This window comes from Neophocaena asiaeorientalis, unplaced genomic scaffold (assembly GCF_003031525.2).
Source record: "Neophocaena asiaeorientalis asiaeorientalis breed wild unplaced genomic scaffold, Neophocaena_asiaeorientalis_V1.1 scaffold275, whole genome shotgun sequence".
Taxonomy (NCBI): Eukaryota; Metazoa; Chordata; class Mammalia; order Artiodactyla; family Phocoenidae; genus Neophocaena; species Neophocaena asiaeorientalis.
Window position 1 is genome coordinate 6131302 of NW_020173679.1, and position 24288 is coordinate 6155589.

The 24288-nt window shown below is 45.1% G+C and overlaps 1 protein-coding gene across 1 annotated transcript in view; it reads right to left on the reverse strand.

Moving 5' to 3' along the window:
- The window catches only part of LOC112402830 (arylacetamide deacetylase-like 4), a 10692-nt gene extending 3340 nt beyond the window's left edge, over positions 1 to 7352 (reverse strand). Inside the window, 2 exon segments of the mRNA XM_024750005.1 lie at positions 3027 to 3243; positions 7185 to 7352. Coding sequence (XP_024605773.1) covers positions 3027 to 3243; positions 7185 to 7352 — 385 coding nt within the window.
- Positions 7353 to 24288: the final 16936 nt, after the last annotated feature.

The window sequence follows — 24288 nt, forward strand, 5'->3', positions numbered from 1 at the left end:
CACTCTCTGGAGCCCAGGCTGAGCCCCAAACCAACCAAATCAGAATCTCTAGGGTGGGAGCACAGGCGATAGGATTTCTCAAATCCCACCAGGCAATTTCAGTGTCAGGGGCGGTGGTGATTGACCATCTGGCAGAGAGAAGCGACAATGGGGTGGGTACATGCTTTTTTAACACGGTTTGGGGAGGTGACAGAAGAAGGGTCAAAACGATTCAGAGTGCGCAGCTCCTAAGGAGGTCTCAGACCTGGCTTAAGTCATCTGGGAGCTTTTTTAAAATACTGATGCTGGATCCCATCCCCAGAGACTGACAGTCGGCCTGGGGTAGGAGCTGGGTGTGAGTATGACTCTCAAGCCCCCGGGTGATTCTAAAGTGCATGCAGCCAGAGTGGAGACGACTGCTAGCCACGACCTGGTCCTGCCGGCCTTCCCCACTTCAGCCCCCCACTCTGTGGTCCCGACATTCTTCTTTCTCTTGAGCACCCAAGGTTTTGCACTTGCCCTCCCTTAACAGGACAGGGACTAGGGTGAGGCAAGCAAGGCACTCGCCTTGCGCGCAAAATTAAGGGAGCGTCCAAACACTCATTATCCAAGATAAATAATAGTTTGGTGCAATATTTTAAGGAATCAAAGTGAATGCCAGAAACGTCCGTGATGAACAACATATCGGAATTTTAAATAGAATCCTCCTTTGCTTTTGCACGACTTACCCAGCTCTCTTGCATCCTGCTTTTAGATAAACGTTGGTATGTTGTTCATCTTAGTTTTCTGCATCAATACTGATATTTTTAATATTGCATAAAAATATATTTATCTGGATCACTGTGGTTTTGGGTGCCCCTTTAAATACGGAGGCCACGGAGGGTGCCTCACCCGCCTCACCCCATTCCCATAAGGCTTGGAGCTCTCTTTCCCGGCCCCTGTAGGGCCGGCTTATTCTCATCAGTTGATCCTGGGCTCAAACTTTGCCTTCTTGGAGAGGCTTCCTCTGATAGGAAAAATTAAATCTGCTCCCTGAGTCATTCTCCACTCCATCGCTCTGTGCTACCACGATGTGAAATTACCCTACTCATTTGTTTCACTGTCCAGCCCCCTGATTTGAGTGGGCTCCAATGAGGACCTTTCTTGTTCTCCACAGTGTCCCCCGTGCCTCAAAGAGGGTCTGACACAAAGTAGGTGCTCAGTAAACATTTGCTGAGGGAGCCTCAGTTTTACTTTTGGAAATAACGTCATCCCTCCACAGAGGAAGGGGTACAGACCCAGCCAATGAATGGGGGTGCTCCCTGGGGCCTCTGAAAGGGAAGAGTGATCTTGGACAAGGGTGAGGCCAGTAGATGGGAGATGATTCATAATTAACTTCTGAAAAGGGGAGAGCTTCAGGGCAGCAAATTCAGATGTTGTATTTTCACCACCAGGTGGCAGTACACCCTAATCTCAGGGAACATGTAATGCAAACAGCCCACCTCTTCACATGGGCAAATTTTCTCCTGTGCGGAAATAGAGACACAGACGTAGAGAATAAACTTATAGTTACCAAGGGGGGAAGGGGAGGGTGGAACAAATTGGGAGACCGGGATTGACATATTACATTACTATGTATAAAATAGATTACTAATGAGAACCTACTGTATAGCACAGGGAACTCTACTCAATGCTCTGTGGTGACCTGAATGGGAAGGAAATCTAAAAGAGTGGATATATGTATACGTATTTCTGATTCACTTTGCTGTACAGCAAGAAACTATCACAACATCGTAAATCAACTATACTCCAATAAAAATTAATTAAAAAAATTTTTTCTCCTGTGTGGCCATCCCTCCATCCATCCATTTGTTTGTTGGTTCATGAACATATCCTTTCACCCAGTTGTTTGCCCATCCATCCATCTATATATTCATGCACTCATATATCCATTCAAAAAATAAAACCACAGGCCTGGCCCTGAGGATCCTGTAGCAAGCAAAATAGAAGACTTTCTCGCATTCTTGGAATTTCCACTTTTAGTTGGGGAAGGCAGACGGTAAATAAGGAAACACCCGGAGGAATGAGATAAGTTCAGATTGCGACAAGTGCCGTGAAGAAAGCTTTAAAGGATGATGTCAGGGATGGAGGTGGGGGGGCGGGCATAGGGTAGGGCACTAGAGTGGGCAGGGAGAGTTCTTTAGATAAGACGTCCAGGGAGCCCACTCTGCGGAGAGACATTTTTTGAGATCAGACTGGAAGAATGAAGAAGGGGTCACCCATCCTGCAAAGCAGCGGTGAGGGGAGACACAACTTTGCAGGACTTGGGAACAGCAAGTGCAGGAGATTCAGGGTGAGAAGGAGCCTGGTGTGTCCAAAGCCCAGAGGAACAGGCAGCATGGCTGCAGCAGAGCGAATCGCTGTGGGAGGTGGGAGACCCGGGTGACCAGGTCGGAGAGGTCTGCAGGGTCAGCACCAGCTGTGGGGAGGAGTTGGGATTTCACCTGAAGACCCTGTAAAGCCACAGGAAGTGTTCACTGCAAGACTGACAAGTTCCGACTCGTATTTTTAAGGGTTCTTTCTGGCTGCTGGGTGAGGATTAGACTGTGAGGGGTGACATGGGGAGAGCAGTTACTGGGATGTAGGGATAAAGGGATGCGGGCAAGAGAGGCGGCTTCGGATCACAGGGGTCTTGCAGAGCCGGAGAGAGACACACAGGTTTGGGAAATACTGTGGGGTGAGAACAGACAGGACTGGTCAATGGCTGGTGAGTGGTGAGGGAGCGGAGAAGAGTCAACACTGCAGGGCCATAAACACCAAACGCCACCCCACTCCAGCCCTGGCCACTTCACCACCCTCTCCTTGACCAAGAGTATCATAGTATAAAAAAGAATGTTTTCACACCATCTGCTGACTTGAGCCCAAAGCCCTTAGTCAGGGCTCCCTATAAAAGCCTCCAGCTGCTGATTGCTTGGAGGGACTCCAACAAGGTTCCCATGGGAGGGGTGGGTAGAGCTTTGCATGAAGATGAGGCTCTTCCTTCACGAAGCCGCCGGGGACCATCTTACCCAGGCTCCCTAATACGGCACCCCCTCCGTGGAAGAAGATGATGCCTCGCCGGGGGCTGGGGGAGGCCACCTTGGGCTGGAACAGCCTCATGGGTACAGTTCCAAAACGCAGGTTGGTTACCACAAGCCCAGGGTCCTTCTTGATTCTCATGCGGTTGTGCAAAAACTGAATAAATCTGGGCATGGAGCAAATCCTCAATTTCTCAAGTATATTCCCCTGTTAGAGGTAAGGGAAAGAGCGGGAGATATTAGGAGAGGTTAGGATCCACCTGGATGGTGGATGACTCCTGCCCCTTGTGACTGCTGGAATGTTTCTGCAGTTTCTTATCTGCCTCAAAGGCATGAACCTAGGGCTCATCAGGCCCTAGGGTGTGTCCAGATAAAGCATTGGGCTTTCAGAATCTCCTCCCCAAAGCTCTTGGTTGAATAGTGGTATGAATTTGCCAAAGAGCTAGCCCACGTTTGGGCTGAGTGGTTGGGCATTGAACTGATCAAAGCCAACGTCCAAGGCAGCTGGCTGGCAACCTTGTTCTCTTTGGCTCCCAGCCTAAGACGGCAAAGACGGTCCATCACCTGGGTCAACACCATCATTGCCTCTCTGGGTTATGACAGACCCTTAGGTCTCATTTGTGTTCAACAGGAAAGAGTCATGGGATCAATTAAGGATGTCTGCCATGGGCTCAGGGGCAAGGGGCAATGGCACAAAGGCTATATATTTGCTGAATGTGAAAAGAAGTCCATTGTTTTTAAATTAATATGGTCACTCTAGTTATAAACAAGCAAAATATCTGAATATTTCATGAAATATAGTTACATGGTATCATATCTCATGTACTAAATGCATTTCAGCCATAATGGATCATCTTTTCCGTGGATCTCGCATGGAATATGTGTCTTTGTCATAAAGAAAATAGCACGGGGTAATTGTGAACATAGTAAGAACAGCTGACACTTATTAGTCTCCTACAACATGCCAATACTGGTCCAAGTGATTTGGATTATTAACTGGCTTAAACTACTCAGATACCCTCCTAAGTCAAGCACAATTATAAGCTCCATTTCACAGATGGGAAAAGTGAGGCATGCCAAGGTCAAGTGCCTTGCCTGTCAACAAGTAAGATGTAGAACTAAACTAGAAAGAGCTTGGGTTCTTAAGTCCAGCAGATTTGGATTCAAGACTTAGCTCTATACCACTGACTCACTGAAAGATCTTGAGCACTACCTTCTCTGAGCTTCAGTTTTCCTCGTTTTATAAAATAGAAGAATGGAGTCTACAGTCCCTGAGGATGAAGCTTGGGAATTAGATGCAACCACCCATATGGAGTGTGTCACTGGTGGGTCCTGGTAAGTGTGAGCTCATACTGGGTCCTGCCCCAGGTTTATGGGATGACCCAGTGCATTCACTCCATGGAGACGACCCCACCCCCGTCCCCACTGCCCCATTGCCAAGGCTTAGGCTTCTCAAAAGGGAACTCCCAACAAAATCCCTATTTCCCGGCCTAAGGTAGGAGCAAGGTGACCAACGCGGTGGAGATGACCTACTTTCCCCACCACTTAGCCCACATCTGAGGAATCCATTTCCAGCACCTAGAAGAGCAAATGTTTCAGGGATTTTGAACGATGCGATGTGGTGATAAACGTCTCTTAGCGCGACATTCTAAAAGGTCACTAGATGTAGCCAGGAAGTTAGATTTGGTTTGTTTTTTCCCACAGTGAGTCCACATTTGCCAGAGCTGGTAATTTAGGACAGAGGCAAATAAGGAAGATTGATTATTATATATTATTATATAATATTATAAATATATATTATTTATATATAAATATAAATATATTTTATGTATAAATATTATATTTCTATATTATTTGCATAAATGTTATAATGTGCATATATAAGTATTATAAATATAATATTTTGATATTATTTATAAGAAAGTAGTAGTATAAAGGGGACCATCACTAGTTTAGGAACGCCTGAGATCCAGAAATTTAGATGGATATTGAAACTCTTTCACAAAATATTCTAGCAGAGTTTGCCCTTTAGAATAAAATCTAGGGACTTCACTGGCTGTCCAGTGGTTAAGACTCCACGCTTCCAACTCAGGGGGCGCGAGTTCAATCCCTGGTCAGGGAACTAAGATCCTACACACCCTGGGAAGAGGTCAAAAAATGAAACAAAAACAAAAAATAAAATAAAATCTATAGCATTTGTTATATTAGTCATCATATCTTTTAGTAAGGCTGAAATCACTCATCACAGCTTTTAAATCAATAATGATTTTAGGAAATGCTGTGTCTTTGCCTTCAGAGATTTGATATATATACTAATGATAATCTATTCTTATGGAGTCCTTTCTAAGTGCCCAGCACTGTACCTTGCACCTTAAATGCATTTCTCATTCAATCCCCACCTCACACCTATAAAAAGCGTCTCTTGCTGTCCTCATTTTTCAGAGCAGAAAACAGAGACTCAAAGACATTAGTCTACAAAACTAGCAAGTGAAGATTCAGGTCTCAAACCCAAGGTTGTCTGATACCAAAACTAGACACCTGATTTCTGGGCCATAGAAGCTTTTAGGTTTTGTCTCCTTCTCCTTAAAATTCTTATCCTTCCTGTACCTATCTGTCTTCTGGAACCAAGTGACCACTTGGATATCATCATCTCATCATAGTCACCTTGTGATGAGCCGTCTGTCCTAGGAGGGCTCAGTGCTGGGGGGACGAGGGATTCGCCCTCCATGGCCCATCTCAGAGGCTCCCGTGAGCAGCTGTCATCAGAGATGCTTGGCTTGTGGGCTACTCTTGAGGAGAAACACTGAAGGTTGGAAAGGTCTCGGGTTTTCTGGGACATCTGAGGCCCTCATTTTCAGCCCTAAGGCCTCAAACTAGCCTGTAATTCCATAAGGATTGCAGCCACTGGCTTGAGACAGCCTGACCTCCAGCAAAGTGCGTGACCAGGATTAATAAGAGAGATCCTAGTACCACATCCTCAGCCCGTCTCCTTGGGGCAGTGACGTTCATGTAATTATGACATAGACTTGTTCATTTCTCGGAAAGCCATCCGTTTCCCTGGTGAAACATTCCAGCAGCGCAGAAACATATTTTACTTATTTACCAAATATCACCAAACAAATGAGCCCTTATCACCTGTCATCTTGATCCTCTTACCAACCTGATGGAAGCAATGCAATCGTTCCCCCTTTGCAGATGAGGAAACCAAGACACAGAGAGGTGAAGTAAATTGCCCAAGATCACACAGCCAGGGAGCGGCTGTCAGAGCTGAGCGTGGCCTCCTCACCTCCTTCAACAGTTGTTCTCCCCACAGGTCATCATTGTGAACTGTCTGGCTGCCATCAGGTCTCCACCCAGGGCTGGGACATTGGGATTAAATCAAGTTGCCTGCCTCTTAGTGCCAAACTGTTTCCGAATCTGCTGTTCTAGGCATGCACCGTTCTACCCCAAATCCCAAACCCCTGTTCAGAGCCTGGCTGGTGTGGCCACTCTGAAATGCTGGGTGAATTCCCTGGTGGATTGATCGGCAAATGGTAAGTAAGCACCTGCTAGGTGCCAGGCCCTGGGCTTGGGGCTAGGCTTGCAGAGATGCATAAGGTGGTCCCTGCCTTCCAGGTGCTTGCAATCTAAGCAGGAGGAAAATGCCTGTGTGCCATGAGGTGGAAGACACTGTGGCTGAAGCAAGTTCATTCTGTCAGGCTATAAGCTTTTTCAGGGCAGAGGCTGGGTCTGGAATCGTTTGGGAATCCTCAGAAATGAGCCTGGTGATTGGCACTCAGTAAATATTTGCTGTTGAAGAAAGGAAAGGAGGCGGGGGGCAGGTGAGATGAAGGACAAGAAGAAGGAGAGAAACAGAATCGCAGGCACAAGAGAGAGGACTGTCATCCGTCCCTCAGCGTCCATGAAGGACTGGCTCCAGGACCGCCATGATACCAACATTTTCATTGCTCAATCTCTTACAGTCGACCCCCTATCCATGGATGCAGGACCCGCGGACAAGGAGAGCCCACTTTATAGCAAGGTCTGTCTTTCTTGGGGGAGTCTGAAGAGAGAGAGGGAAGGCAAATGAAAGATGGAAAGGAGGGGCAAGGCAGAGAGAGAGAGAGAGAGAGTGCCCCAGCCCATGTCAGGGCCTGAGTACAAACTCACCAAAGTGACCATGTAGAGGAACATGCAGTGCAGAGATCGGAACTTGGCAGGATGTTGCAGAGTAGAGGGGACACCTGTGGTGAGGAAGTGCTCAAAGACATCCCAGACAAAGACCCCCAGGAGAAAGGTGCACAGTGCAGCTAGAAGCACCAGCCACGGCACAACCATGTTCCCGAGCCCGTGAGGAGTTTAGGAACTTCCGTCAGTGGGACTGGTCACATCGGCTGTCTCCTCCCTCCCACTCTTTTTCTTTTTTTTTAACATCTTTATTGGAGTATAATTGCTTTACAGTGTTGTGTTCGTTTCTGCTGTATAACAAAGTGAATCAGCTATATGCATACGTATATCCCCATACCCCCTCCCTCTTGCGTCTCCCTCCCACCCTCCCTATCCCGCCCCTCTAGGTGGTCACAAAGCACCGAGCTGATCTCCCTGTGCTATGCGGCCGCTTCCCACTAGCTATCTATTTTACATTTGGTAGCCTCCCACTCTTTTTGGATTAATTTTGACCTGTGACCTGACCTGGCTTCTTAAACATAAACACAACACGACCAGTGGGAGCCGGAGGGACCTACTTCCTTAAGGAATACAGGGACCAGGGGGAGTCTTGGGAGATAGGCTTCCCAAAGGCTCAGCAGAGATCAGGCTCAAACAGAACCCGCAGCTGGGCACCAAGGGAGTGGTCTCATGCGAGCTGCACAGGAGACTTTGGCCTGATCTTTCAAGTGTAAAATAGGAGACACACGGCCAGGCTTCCTCCCGTGCATCTGGTCGAGGTGGGCAAAGGGCCTCTTATTCCAGTCGGCTGTCCTGACCCTGCTCTGATGCTCCAGTTCCCCTGGGGAGAGGCAGCGGAGCCCAAGGTTAACAGGACCCACTCAGAAGTGAGCCCACCTGGGTTGAATCCTGCCTTTTCCACTTACTGGCTCTGTGGTCTTAGGTAAGTTATGTCTGTTCTCTGCATGTCCATTTCCTCTCCTGTAAGAAGGAGATAGTTAGAGAACCTAACTGAGGAATGGTGAATAGTGCTGCAATGAACCTGGGTGTGTAAACATCCTCTCACTTTTCGAGTCAATTTTGCTGAGCTATAATAAATAAATACGTGCATACATGTGCATATGTAAAAGTGCTTAAATCATAAGGATAAGCTTGAGGAATTTTCACAAAACAAAAACACCCAAGTGACCAGCACCCGAACCAGGATAAATAGCATCTTCTCCACATCACCACCGCCCCCTCCCCCAGTTACTACACCCACCAGAGATAACCACAATCCTTCCTTTAACAGCCAAGACTCCCTTGGCTGGTTTCTGAATTTTATACAAATGGAATCATGCAGAAAGTGTTCCTTTATGTCTGGCTTCTTTCACCGAACACTGTTGTATGTATCTTCCGTGTTGTATGTATCGGTTCATTCATTCTTATTCTGGTATCGCATTCCATTGTATGAATATACCACAACTTTTGTGGTATATTTGGTATATTTGTGGTATATTTGTCCTTCTGCTGCTGAAGGACATTTGAGTTTTTGCCAGTTATCACTGCATTGCCTCTTAGCTCCAAACTCGTCATTTTTGCCTGCTCTGTGAAAATGGGCTGGAACCTTTCAAAATCTTTCCTTTGTCCACTGGCACCAAAGCATTGTCAAGAAAGAGTAGTGGAGGGATTTCCCTGGCGGCACAGTGGTTGAGAATCGCCTGCCAATGCAGGGGACACGGGTTTGATCCCTGGTCCGAGAACATCACACATGCCGTGGAGCAACTAAGCAACATGCCGTGGAGCAACTAAGCGCCACAACTACTGAGCCTGCGCTCTAGAGCCCGTGAGCCATGACTACTGAGCCTGCGCTCTAGAGCCCGTGAGCCATGACTACTGAGCCTGCGCTCTAGAGCCCATGAGCCATGACTACTGAAGCCTGCGCGCCTAGAGCCCGTGCTCCGCAACAAGAAAAGCCACCGCAGTGAGAAGCCCGCGCGCTGAAACAAAGAGTAGCCCCCGCTCACCGCAACTAGAGAAAGCCCAAGTGCAGCAAGGAAGACCCAACGCAGCCAAAAATAAATAAGCTAATTAATTAATTTTTTTTTAAAAAAAGAGGGCTTCCCTGGTGGCACAGTGGTTGAGAGTCCGCCTGCCGATGCAGGGCACGCGGGTTTGTGCCCCGGTCCGGGAGGATCCCGCATGTCGCGGAGCAGCTGGGCCCGTGAGCCATGGCCGCTGAGCCTGTGCGTGCGGAGCCTGTGCTCCGCAACGGGAGAGGCCACAGCAGTGAGAGACCCGTGTACCAAAAAAAAAAAAAAGAGTACTGGAAAGACATCTCAGGAGAGAAGGGCTCTGCTTCCTGGTTCCAGGTACTCACACGGCAGGATCCTGCAGACCACATGGCTTTGCCAGCACCCAGCTTCTGCACTGTGTGAGGAAAAGTGCAACAGAAGGAATTATTAACCATAACAGGGAGTCACAAGAGAAGAAGCAAGAAGTAAAGAAAGCTCAAAATAATTGCAGTTATACTGAACAGCTATTGGTAACAGGGCTGAGATAGCTCACCCAAAGGAAAAACCCCACCTCTCACCCAGTTGGCTTGAGGTCCAGAGCTTGTTGGAGAGGGCCTCACTGAATTGGTTAATAGTTACTCTGCTGCTGTACCAGTGGGACTTGATGGCATCTACCCCAACCCTCACCCAAAGAAATTTGCTGGAAATCTGCCCTCCTGGGTGCTATTAAAAGCCCTTCATTCACAGGAAAGTATCTGGCTGGAGGCATTCTGCAGTGAAACTACCCAAGAGGCCTGGAAGGGAAAGCTACTACAAGAGATGCCATCCAAACAGCAGGAGCTGGAGCTGATAAAATCACACACGCTGCAGGACCCGAGGTCTAGGGAAGCCATGCATGCTTCAGGAGCTGCGCCTAGAGGAGCTGGTGGAGCAATTTGTGCCCCAGGACATTGCTGAAAACAAAAGAGCCTACCTTGCAATTAGGCTAACAGTTGGGTGTAGCACCAACAGAGGCAGATAGCTTAGCAGAGAGATGAGGGAAAGTCAGAGGGCCCTAAAGAAAAACAGTCATCCCGAGGCTGCACCCCCTTAGTCAGAGCTGCACACTAAGGGAAACAGACTTTACTGGAATATACATCCAAGTCACTAAACAAATAAGCAAACAGTACAAGCAACAGGCCCAGGGAGGAGTGGGGGAGGAATCAATATCCAGCATTGCTACCATGTAATATCTAAAATCTCCAGTTTTCAACAACAGCAAAAAAAAAAGATGTACGAGCCATGCAAAGAAACAGGAAAGTGTGACCATAAGGCAGAAAAAAAAGAAAAAAAAGGCAAGGGAAACTGCCTTTGAGAGCACCCAGATGTCAGGCTTAACAAACACGTCAAAGCAGCAACAATGAATATGTTCAGAGCCAAAGAAAATCACGCTCAAAGAAATAAAGGAACATATGATGACCTTATTTCATATAAAGGATACCAACAAAGAGATAAAAAATATTTTTTAAAAAAGAAGACCAAACTAAAATTATGGGATTGGAAAGTACAGTAACCGAAATGAAATATTCACTAGAGGGGCTCACCAGTAGATTTGAGCTGACAGAAGAAATAATAAGCAAACTTAAAGGTAGACTAATAGAGATGGTGCAATCAGAAGAACGGAGAGAAAATGAAGGAAGAAAAATGAACAGAGAATTCCAAGAAAAGTGGGACATCATTAGGTACACTACCATACATGTAATGGAAATGCCAGAGGAGAAAAGAGAGAAAAACCATCAGGAAAATACTCAAGGAAATAATGGCTGAAAGCTTCCTAAATTTGATAAAAAAAAAACATTATCCACATCCAAGAAGCTCTAAGTATAATCAACAGAAAGAGATGGTGTCACTGGTAAATTCTGTCAAACACTTAAAGAGGAATTAATTCCAGTTCTTCACAAAATCTTCTTAAAATTAGAAGAGGAAGGAACACTTCCCAGCTTGTTCTATTGATCCAGGAGGGAAGGGGGCAGGGCATAACCTTTAAAAGAATGACATAGCCCAAGGACACAACATAAACTGATTACAACAAACTAGGTCCCAGATGGCTCCACTAGACCCTGAGCCTCAGTATATTCTCATTGTAACACATCAGCAAGCTAAATGACAGTTTCAAGGCTGACCACAAAGGTCAAAAAGTGGGCGGTAACCCAATTCCTGGAAACCCCCACCTCTTCCCCAAAATAACTGGAATACCCCTCCCACTCATTAGCCTATGAAATTACCCACCCCTATAAAAACTGACAACCCCATACTCTGGTGCAGCTCTTGCCCACTCTCTGTCTGTGGAGTGTGTTTCTCTCTAAATAAATCCACTTCTTACCTATCACCTTGTCTCTCACTGAATTCTTTCTGCAATGAGACATCAAGAACCTGAGCTTCATAAAGTCCTGAGACCAAGTGTGTGATCTCAGTTAAAAGACCGTGGGTTCAAGTCCCATTCTGAGTCACACGGGTTTCACTGTGACTCCAGTATTATCCTGATATCAGACAAAGACATCAAAATAAAACTATGGCCCAATATACATGCAGAGATCCTCAGCAAAACTGAATCCAGCAACTTAGAAAAAGGATTAATTACCAAGTGGCATTTATTCCAGTAATGCAAAGCAGATTTAACATGTGAAATTCGATTAATATCATTAGAATACAAGATAAAAACCACAGGATCATCTCAGTAGATGCCGAAAAAGCGCTTAACAAACTCTAAAACCCTTTTGTGATAAAAACACTCAACAAACTCAAGACAAACAGGAACTTCCTGACTAAGGGCATCTATGAAAAAGCCACACCTAACATCATAATTAATGATGTATATCAGTTTCCATTGCTGCTGTAAAAAAATTATCATGAACTTGGTGGCTTAACCAATACACACTCATTACCTCACAGTTCTAGAGGTCAGAAGTCCACCCTGGATTTCACTGGGCTAAAATCAAGGTGTCAGCAAGGCTGCATTCTTTCTGGATGATCTAGGGCAGAATCTGTTTCCTTGCCACCTTCTAGAGACCATCACATTCCTTGTCTCATAACCCTGAAACCGAGTGAGGCTCCTGGGCATTGAGCCCTCTTGTTTTTTTCTCCCCCATTTCTTGCAGGCAAGACTCCAGCCTCCATGACCTTCCCTGAGTTCCAAAGGGCAGATTCAAGCTGTTGCTAATCAGGGTAGGAGTAGCCAAGAAACCACCTGAGGCGAGATTAGAGGGACCAGAGAAGCTCATCAAGATGAGGAGACCAGGACTTCCCTGGTGGTCCAGTGGCTAAGACTCTACCCTCCCAATGCAGGGAGTCTGGGCTCATCCCTGGTCAGGGAACTAGGTCCCGCATGCCGCAAAGAGGAGCCCACATGCCGCAACTAAAGATTTTGCATGCCGAAACTAAAGATCCCGCGTGCTGCAACTAAGACCTGGAGGCACAGCCAAATAGATAAATTAATTAAATATTTAAAAATAAATAAATAAAGTTTAAAAAGAAAAATTAGGAGACCCGACCACCTGAGCCCCTACACACACCCTAATCTTGTCAGCAACACCAGCCTTGGGAAATATTGTTATAAAACTCCTTATCGCATCCTCCTGGGTTGGGACACATAGTTTTTTGAGGCAGGAGCCCACTGTGTCCCCCTTTGCCTGGCAAAGTAATAAAGCTGTCCTTTTGTACTTCACCCAAAACTCTGTCTCCGAGATTTTATTCGGCACCGGTGCACGGTGAAGCTGAAATTTCAGCCTCAGCCTTCTTCCTCCATCTTCAAAGCCAAAAACACAGAGTCCATCTCATGCTGCCATGTCTCTGGTTCTGCCTCCTCTGCCTCCCTTTTCTACTTGCAAGGGTCCTTGTGATTACACTGGGCCCACCCAGATAATCTAGAATAATTTCCCTATTTTAAACTGACCAGCAACCTGCAACCTTAATTCTCCTTTGCCATGTAAAGTACTATATTCTCGGTTTCCAGGATTAGGCTATGGACATCTTTTGGGGGGCAGAGGGCGTTATTCTCCCTACATGTGGTGAATGGCTGAATGCTTTCTCCTTAGGACCAGGAACAAGATGAGGATGTCCACTCTCACCATTTCTATTCAATATTTTACTGGAGGTTCTAGCCAGGGCAATTAGGCAAAAACAAACAAACAAACAGGGAATTAGATAAGTAGGCAGATAGATATACATAGGTAGATGATGATAGATAGTTAGATAGATATAAATGGCATCCTGATTGAAAAGGAAGAAGCAAAACTATTTCTATTTGCAGATGACATTATCTTGTATATTGTATCTTGAATATCTTATATATTTCCCGGGAAAGGGATAAATTAGGAGTTTGGGATTAACATATACACACTACTGAGACAGGAAGGGGGCAGGGCACAGCCTGAGAATGACATAGCCTTGAGGACACAACATAAACTGATTAGAACAAACTAGGTCTGAGATGGTTCCACTTGACCCTGAGCCTCACCGTATTCTCATTGTAACACAGCAGCACGTTAAATGACGCACGCACAGGTACCATGACAGTTCCAAGGCTGACCATAACGGTCAAAAAGTGGGCAGTGGCCCAATTCCTGGAAATCCCCACCCCTTCCCCAAAATAACTGGAATACTTCTCCCACTCTATAGCCTATGAAATTACCCACCCCTATAAAAACTGACAACCCCATACCCTGGTGCCTCTCTTGCCTTCTGAGATGGCCCATACTCTGTCTTCAGAGTGTGTATCTCCCTGAATAAATCTTCTTTCTCTTTACTATGGCTCACTCTTGAATTCTTTCCTGCACAAACCCAAGAACCCACACTTGGCAGCCATCCCTGGGACTCGCCTGAGACCTGGGACATGACCATCCTCTCGTGCCCCACTCTCTTTCCTGCAACACGACTATATATAAAATAGATAACCTACCAGGACCTACTGTATAACACAGGGAACTATACTCAATATTTTGTAATAACCTATAAGGGAAAAGAATCTGAAAAAAGACATATATGTATGTATAGCTGAATCGCTTTGCTGTATACTTGAAACTAACACAACACTGTAAGTCAATTATAATTCAATGAAAAAAATTCCTAAAGGATCCACTAAAAAGACTATTAGCACTAATAAATGAATTCGACAGGGTGGCAGGGTACAAGACCAATATACAAAAATAAATTGTATCTCTGTACTCTAACGGTGAACAATCTGAAAACAAAATTAAGAAAATAATTCTATTTACAATAGCATCAAAAAGAATAAAATACTTACAAATAAATTTAACAAGAGGTTGCAAAACATGTAGTCTGAAAACTTCAAACACTGTTGAAAGAAATTAAAGGGACTTTCGTGGTGGTGCAGTGGTTAAGAATCTGCCTGCCAATGCAGGGGACACGGGTTCGAGCCCTGGTCCGGGACGATCCCACATGCCATGGAGCAACTAAGCCCGTGCACCACAACTACAGAGCCTGCGCTCTAGAGCCCATGAGCCACAACTACTGAGCCTGTGTGCCACAACTACTGAAGCCCACGCACCTAGAGCCCATGCTCCACCACAACAGAAGCCACTGCAATGAGAAGGCTGAACACCGCAACGAAGAGTAGCCCCCGCTCGCCGCAACTAGAGAAAGCCCAGGCGCAGCAACGAAGACCCAATGCAGACAAAAATAAATTAAATTAAATTAAATTTTAAAAAGAGATTAAAGAAGACCTAAGTGAATATAATGACATCCCTTGTTTATGGCGAGGAAAACAATGATGTTTTGACAACAACAATGCTGTCTGACAAAACTTGTCAAATTGATCTGCAGATTCAGTGTAATCCCTATCAAAACCCCAGCTTGTCTTTTTTTACAGCAATTGACAAGCTGATCCTAAAATTCATATAGAAACATAAAGGATCCAGAATACCAAAAACAATCTTGAAAAAAAGAACACAGTTGGAAAAAAGAACTCACAACTCCCTATTTCAAAACTTACTACAAAGCAATACAATCAGGACTCTGGGGTACTGACATAATAAGGATAGATCCATGGATCAATGGAATAGAATTGAGAGTCCAGAACCAAACTGTCACATTTATGGTCAATTCATTTCTGACAAGAATGCCAAGGTAATTCAATGAGTAAAAAAATAGTAATTGTCCCAGAAGTGGTAGCAGGACAACTGTATCTCCACATGCAAAAGAATGAATTTATATCCTTTCCTTACATTATACACAAATAGTAACTCCAAATGGATCATAGACCTAAATGTAAGAGCTGAAACTGTAAATCTCTAAGAAGAAAACAGGAATAAATCCCCATGACCTTGGATTAGGCAAAGCTTTCTTAGGCACAACATCAAAAGCACAAAAGACAAAAGAAAAGATGGATGTATTAGATTCCATCAAAATTAAATTTTTGTGCTTTAAAAGACACCATCAAGAAAGTTAAAAGAAAACCTACAAAGTAGGAGAAAATATTTGCAAGTCATATATCTGATAAGTGGCTTATATCCAGAATATATAAAGAACTCATAACTGAATAATAAAATATAAATAACCAAATTTAAGAATGGGCTGGGAATTCCCTGGTTGCCCAATGGTTAGGACTTGGCGCTTTCACTGCCAGGGTCCAGGTTCAATCCATGGTCAGGGAACTAAGATCCCGCAAGCTGCACAGTGTGGCCAAAAAAAGAAGAATGAGTAAATGACCTGAATAGATACAAACAAGATATATCAATGGCCAATAAGTGTATGTTAAATCCTCAACATTATTAGACATTAGGGAAATTGAAATCAAAGCTACAATGAGATACCACTTCACACCCAAGAGGATGACTATAATAAAAAAGGCAGATAGGGACTTCCCTGGTTGCACAGTGGTTAAGAATCCGCCTGCCAATGCAGGGGACACGGGTTCGAGCCCTGGTCCGGGAAGATCCCATATGCAGCAGAGAAACTAAGCCCGTGTGCCAAAACTACTGAGCATGCGTTCTAGAGACCACGAGCCACAACTACTGAGCCTGAGTGCCACAACTACTGAAGCCCATGCGCCTAGAGCCTGTGCTCCACAACAAGAGAAGCCACTGCAATGAGGAGCCCGCAGTCTGCAAGGAAGAGTAGCCCCCGCTTGCCACAGCTACAGAAAGCCCACACGCAGCAACGAAGACCAAACGCAGCCAAAAATTAATTAATTAATTATTTTAAATTTCAAAAAAAATGTATATCCGTACAATGGAATATTATTCAGCTATAAAAAGGAATCAAGTGTTGCTACATGCTACAATGTGGATGAACCTTGAAAACATTAGGTTAAATGAAAGAAGCCAATCAAAAAGATCATATGTTGTATAATTCCATTTCTACGAAATGCCCAGAACTGGCAAATCCATAGAAACAGAAAGTAGATTAGTGGCTGCCAAGACCTGGGTTGCCTAGACTTGTTTTCCATGGGAAGGTAATTCTATTACCAGTTATTCTGTTATGGTTGGAAGCAGAAATCCTAAACTGTTTTTTCTAATCAGATATTTTCCATAAAAAATTTCAAGCAGACAGAAAAATTGAAAGAATTTTACCATTAACGTCTGTATTCTCACTACATTGATTCTACAATTAATATTTTACTGCGTTTGGCTTATCACTCCAGAAAGTTTTCTCGTGTTCCTTCCAACTCAATGCTTTCTCCCACCCTACCCAGAGGTTCCGATTTTTTTCTACCATGAATTAGTTTTGCCTATTCCAGAACTTCATATATATGGAAGCATACAATATGTGTTCTTTTGTGTAAGCTTTCTTTCACTCACAGTAATATTTTGAAGATTGATTCCTGTTGTTCTGTGTATCATTAGGTTATTCCTTTCCCTTGCTAAGTAGTATTCCATCATTTGAATATGTAAGTTTGTTTATCCTTTCTTCTATTTAAGGACTCCTCAGCTGTTTCCAGTTTTTTACTATTATGAATAAAGTTGCCATGAGCATTCTTGTCACAGTCATTTTTTTAGACATATATTTATATATATATTAGATAAATACCTAGGAATGGAATTGCTGGATCATGGAACAGGTATTATGTTTGGTTTTCATAAGAAACTGACTAATCTTTTTCCAACATGGTTTTACCATTTTGCTCTCTCATCAACAATGTATGAGGGTTCCATTTACTCCACATCTTCACTAACATTCTAAATTATTTTTTGAAGCAAGAATAACATTTCTAACAGAACTTGACAAACTACACAAAAAGAAAACTACAGAGATAGCTTATTTGTAAATATTTTTTCAAAAGTTCCAAACAAATTATTAGCAGATAGAATCCAAGAGCATATTAAAATAATTATTCATCATGACTAAGAGGGATTTATTTCAGGAATACAAGGGGTTTTGATATTAGGAAATTTATTAACAGAATTTACATATTAAAGATCTCAAAAGAAAATTATTGAAGAGGCATTAATAGAACCTAATATCCATTTTTCATAAAAACATTTAATAAAAGAGAAATCAGCAAATACTTCTTTAAAAAGATTTTTCTAAGTGGGGAGAAATATTAGAAGTATTCCCACATCTAGGAAATTAGGAACATGATAAGAATGCCCATTATTGCACCTCTACTTAATTTTGCATTCAAAGGATTAGCCTGTGCAACTTTGGAAGAATTTTTAAATTAGAGACATGAAAATTGGAATGAAGGAGAAATAAAGTTATTACTTTGCAGATGACATAAATGTATATCTAGAAAATCCAAGAGAATCAACAGGAAAATGGCAACCAACAATAATGGTAAGGTAGCAAAGTACAGAATGATATACAGAAATTAGTAGCACTTACATATGAAAGAAAAACCCCACCTAGTTAGAACATACAATAGAAAAATAGTCTCTATAACAGCAACAAGAAAAAGACAACCAAGAGGTAAACTTAATAAGAAATGTGTGAAAAAAAAGCTACAATAAGAACTCCAAAATACTACTAAAGAACACAAAAGAAGACTATATAATATGTTGTTGGATAGGAAGACTCAATATCATAAAGTTGCCAATTTCCTCTGGTATAATTTTTAAACTTAATAAAATTCCAACAAAAAGACTGATATACTTTCCCCCCTGAAATTTATAAAAGCTGATATGGAATCTCAAGTGGAAAACAAAGAAGCAAAACTTTCCAGGAAATTCTGAAAAAGAAGATAGGAGGGAACTGGCCAGGCCAGGCATTAAAACATATTTCAAAACCTTCATAATTAAAATAAGGTAAATATATGCTTCTAAACAAATGATCTGGGATCATTTGGGTAGCTACATGAAAAAAAATAAAATTGAGCCCATATTGAATGCTGTACACCAGGGTAAGCTCCAATGGAGCAAAGTTATACACTTTTAAAACAAAAATTCTAAAACCACCAGAAGAAGATATGGAAGAATATTCTTATAACTTTGGAAAAGAAAAAGAAATTTCCACTATGCCTTAAAATACAGAAATCACAAAAGAGAAGATTGATGACTTCAATGGCATAATAGCATTTATTTACATGCAAGTAACTGGTCATGTGTTCACAGTAGCTATCTCTGGGTGGAGGGACTTGGAGTGACATTTATCTTTTTTACCTATCAATTTTTCTAATTTTTCAGTAGCGATGACTTATTATTTAAGAGACAAAAGTTCTTCAAAAGGTTGAAGCAGAAGCAATGGCAACACTTCTGGATCTCTAAATCCAAACTGTCATGTTCCCTAAAAATCAACCACTGGTCCAGAGAGTACACTGATAGGACCCCTCAGCCCTTTCTTTGAGGGATTCGTTCTTTCATTGGCCCATTTATTCAACAAATACTTACTAAGCTCCTACTATGTCCCAGACACTACATAATATAGGAATCTAGTTGGAACTCCATGAGAAACAGTACAGTGTGGTGTTGAAGAGTGAGGTCTCTGGAGCCAGCTCCAGCCTTGACCAGCTGTGTGACCTAAGATAAATTAACTCACCTCTCTGAGCCTCAGTTTTCTTATCTGTGAAAAAGGGACACTAATAATATTCAGAACTAAGTGAATGTCCAATGTTAAAAACACTTCAAACGGGGAATTCCCTGGTGGTCCAGTGGTTAGGACTCCATGCTCTTACCACCGAGGGCCCAGGTTCAATCTGTGGTTAGGAAACTAAGATCCTGCAAGCCATGCAGTGCAGAAAAATTAAAAAATTTAAAAAATGAAAAAAAAAAAAAACTTTAACAGACTTAAGCACTTTGGAAAACCATTTGGCAGAATCTTTTAAAGCAGAACATTCTCGATTCCATTCCTAGAAGTACAGCTAACAGAAAGTATCCAGGTGATTACCAAAAGACATAAAAATGTCCCATGGGCTTCCCTGGTGGCGCAGTGGTTGAGAGTCCGCCTGCCGATGCAGGGAACGCAGGTTTGTGCCCCAGTCCAGGAAGATCCCACAGGCCGCGGAGCCTGCGCGTCCAAAGCCTGTGCTCCGCGATGGGAGAGGCCACAGCAGTGAGAGCCCCGCGTACCGCAAAGAAAAAAAAAAATGTCCCTGAAGTCATCATTTGTAATAGGCCAAAACTAGAAACAAAATCCCAAATGTTCATCCAGAGTAAAATGGATGACTACCGTATATCCATACAGGGGAATACTACACAGAAATGAAAATGGACAAACTACAACAATATGGATGAACCTCCTAAACACAACATTTTTGCAAAAGAATGAATACCGTATGCTTCCACTTATACAAAGTTCAAACAGGTAAGACTAGTCTATGATGTAAACCCTTGGACGTGCACAATGCTGGCTTCTGGATGCTGGTCACGTTCTTCTTCTTCAACCGGGCGTTGGTTACACAGGTGTGTTCCCACACCGAGTAGATGAAGGATGCTCGCTCAGATCCTGCAGGTAAAGAAGGGCGATACGCCAACAGACAAGGCAAGTGGGTACAAGACAAGGACGCTTTGCACAGAAGATCTCATCTGCTTTACCAAGGAGCTTGGTTACTCCCATTTTTCTAGGAACAGGCAACTCCCTCGGTCCTACTTTTATGTTTCTGTTTTTGACAGAGAATAGGTGCAGAACAATGTTTCTTTAAGAAAAACCCGGGCTTCCCTGGTGGCGCAGTGGTTGAGAGTCCGCCTGCCGATGCAGGGGACGCGGGTTCGTGCCCCGGTCCGGGAGGATCCCACATGCCGCGGAGCGGCTGGACCCGTGAGCCATGGCCGCTGAGCCTGCACGTCCGGAGCCTGTGCTCCACAACGGGATAGGCCACAGCAGTGATGGGCCCACGTACCGCAAAAAAAGAAAAAAAAAAGAAATGCCCTGCTTGCTAACAGCATCAGTCCAGAGCAAACCTCCACTTCCTAAAATCTTTTTTTTTTTTTTAAAGAAGATGTTGGGGTAGGAGTTTATTAATTAATTTATTTATTTTTGCTGTGTTGCATCTTCGTTTTTGTGCGAGGGCTTTCTCTAGTTGTGGCAAGCGGGGGCCACTCTTCATCGCGATGCGCGGGCCTCTCACCATCGCGGCCTCTCTTGTTGCGGAGCACAGGCTCCAGACGCGCAGGCTCGGTAGTTGTGGCTCACAGGCCTAGTTGCTCCGCAGCATGTGGGATCCTCCCAGGCCAGGGCTTGAACCCGTGTCCCCTGCATTAGCAGGCAGATTCTCAACCACTGCGCCACCAGGGAAGCCCCCTTTCTTTTTTTTTTCGCGGTACGTGTGCCTCTCACTGTTGTGGCCTCTCCCATTGCGGAGCACAGGCTCCGGACGCGCAGGCTCAGCGGCCATGGCTCACGGGCCCAGCCGCTCCACGGCCTGTGGGATCTTCCCGGACCGGGACACGAGCTCGTGTTCACCTGCAGCGGCAGGCGGACTCTCAACCACTGCGCCACCAGGGAAGCCCCACTTCCTAAAATCTTGACTTTTCCTCCTGCTTCTTTGTAGTCCTCCTGCCTGCATTGGATCGTGTTGTCCAGACTTAGCTCTGCCTCAGCCCTGGTGATTTCTGCCGTACAAAACCCAGTCACCATCCACATCTTGTGATGTGACATCACTGGTGTGCAGAGGATGAGAGGGAAGGTCGTGCTGCTCCCGGGCCCCAGGACCCGCCCCCCCCGTGGCCTCCCACACCCTGTACCCCTCATACTCACCCACTCTATGCCCAGCCCCCAAGCCCCACTCTAACCTGAACAGCCAGGTGAGCCTGACCTCCCAGCCCCACCCCTGGGACCCTGGGACCTAAACTGACTCCATCTCTTGGCACTGGATTTTTTCCCACCATTCCACAATAACCACATGATTATAACCTTTATAATCAAGAAAAAAAATTATGATTTTCTTATACTTAATGGGAATCTGCATTTCTGCATTACAACCAGGCTTCCCTGGGGTTTTACTGTCAACTCAACTGGGTTAGGAACGAAGAGTGAACATCTAGAACATACAGGTCCTGTGACTGATGCTCCTACATTAGCTCAGGTTGGCGGGTCGGGAAATAGGCAAGAGCAATGATAGCAGTTACTGATATAATTGTCATTATGGAGTTAAGAGCACACATTATAGAGTTAACGTGCGCTCTACTGAGCACACGTTAATGTGACCAGAACTACATCCTTATGCGTTAAGCACTGGACATGTGTTCTCCCAGCAAATCCTCACAATAGCCCACGGTGCTGCTGTCAGAGAACAGAGACCATTCAGCATAAGCTGGTGTTTAAGAACGTGAGCTCTGGGACAGACCACCAGGGTTTGTGTCAGGCTCCCCCTCTGACTCTATCTGAGACCTTGAGCAAGCTACTGAAGCCCTCTGTGCCTCAGTTTCCTCATCTATAAAGTGGGGATAAAGGTGCCTTGTTGTATCAAATAAGGAAATGTGCAATGGGAAATGGGGTACTTATACACCTGCTTTTCTGAGCACCTTGACCTACCACATGAGTTTGGATGTAATTAACTAGATGAACGAATAACCTCCAGCCTGCAAGCAGAGGGGTTTAGCATGTTGTGGGTGAAGAAAGGCCTGGGGGAGGCGTGGAAGTGGAGCCCACTCTTGGCGACACTGGCACACGCTGTGGTTCCCATCTGGCAGGCTCCCTCCCAGGGAAGAGAAACCAGGAAATAGAGGAGGCAAGAAGCTAGATCTAGAGGGGCCAGCAGACAAAGCACAAACCCTCTGCCAGGTCATATTCCAGAGAGGAAAGGGGAGGGGTTGAACTTACTGGAGAATAATTATATTTGCTGAGCACCTACTATGTGCCAGACACGGCGCCAAGTGCTTTAGGAATATTATCTCATTTGCTCTTCAATAGAAGCCCGTAGGTAATGTAGTATCATTATCCCCATTCCACAGATCGGGAAACTGAGACTCAAAGAGGGGAAGCCCTAGACTAACAAGCATTGGAGCAGGGGTGTGATTTAAGCAGTTCCATCCTGAGTCACAACCTTAACCCATATCCTTCCTTCTTCCTAACAGAGGTCTCTGGGGGACAAACAGGACAAGGAGAGCACAGAGCTTTCGAGTTTTAACTCCCAGACCATTCTCTTCCCATGCCCTTCACCCCGTGTGGCTTCACTGAGACTATGGATTTAGCTTGGCGGAGGTGGGGCTTCAGAGCCCAGGGAGCTGTGAGGACAGCAGGGTGAGTATGCAGTGCTGTCCTGAAATGTCGAAAGGCAGAGAGGAGATTAAAAAGCACAGGCTGTTGGGCACATTCAGCGGGGTTGCCTGTGGCTGAATCTCTAGGTGCTCAAGGCAGTCATGCAGCTACGAAATAGCTGCTATTTACTGAGACCTGCCTGCCAAGCCCGTTTCTTACCAAGAGCCAGTTGAGCTGAAGGTACAAACATGAGACAGACTCCGGTGCAAGATTTCATCAGCTTCCCGAGACCACTGCCAAAGGTGAAGAAGTTTCTGCCAAGTGTGCGAGGCTGGGTGTTAATTTCGTGCAAGTTCCAATAACATCCCAACGATAACAACAGCAACCACAGTAATAATAGCTAAGGTCCAACACTGGTTTAGTGCCTGCCGTGAGCCAGCACAGCTGTTAAGTCCCTTACCTGGGTGAATTTGATTAATGCCAGAAACCACCTGAGAGACACATACTGGTGTCATCCCCATACAGCTGAACACATTGAGGCCCAAGAGTGCCTAACTAACTCGTCACGTTCACAGAGACAGGAAGTAGAAGGGCTCGGCCCATCTACTCCCTGATGGATAGACAGACAGGCAGACAGATGGACCGATGGACAGTCAGGTGGACGGAGGGACCCCCTGCCTCTCAAGGCCAGCACTCACACAGAGATGTTGTTCAACACATCTGAACTGAAAGACGGGTGCCCTTCTGGAATTTGAAACCTGGAGGCACATGGGGCATCACCGGTCACAGCAGGGTTTTGAACCAAATTTCCAAACCACGGCTCCAGAGGGGAAAAACAGTGACGGGCTTTCTGAGTGGCAAATCAGAGCTTCCTGTACACAGCCAGCCAAGGTTCCCATTGTGCTGTAGGACAGGGCATCCTGGCCGGGCTCGGACCTCACCCCGTCTCCTGGGAACACCAAACACAGCAAGGTGGTGGCCCAGAATTCTACTCCACACTTGTAGGTAATGAATGCTACGAACCCCATTTGACCAGCGAGAAAACTGGAGTTCAGGGAATCTGAAACTTACCCAGATCACGTGGAAGGCAGGCAGCAGTCCAGACACTAGCTCCCCCTCTGAAGGGCTCTTCCCAGGCCCTTGGGAGGGATGCTGCATTTCCCGGGGTGTGCTATGAGGTAGATCCAGCCCCCCACGCCCTCACAGAGCAAAACTCTGGGATGCCAACTTGCTGGGGAAGACGAGGTGGGGCCTGAGCACCGGCAGGACGCCCTAGCCTCAGGGGACAGTGGGAATCCTTATCCTCAGAGCCCCCTCCACACCCCATGGGGCTGCAGTCCGAGCCCCCTGCTAGGTAAATCAGCTCAGCTGGCACAGCCCCCTTGGGAGACACTCCTGTTAGCCAAGAATTCCAAGAATTCAGAGGGCGGGGCCCTTGAGAAAACAGGCCCTGCGACTTGATATCTGGGCCAATGCAGCATTTCCATGGCCTGGGAGGGCTCACACCACACCACGAAGGCGGGTGCATCTTCCAGAGGGAGAAA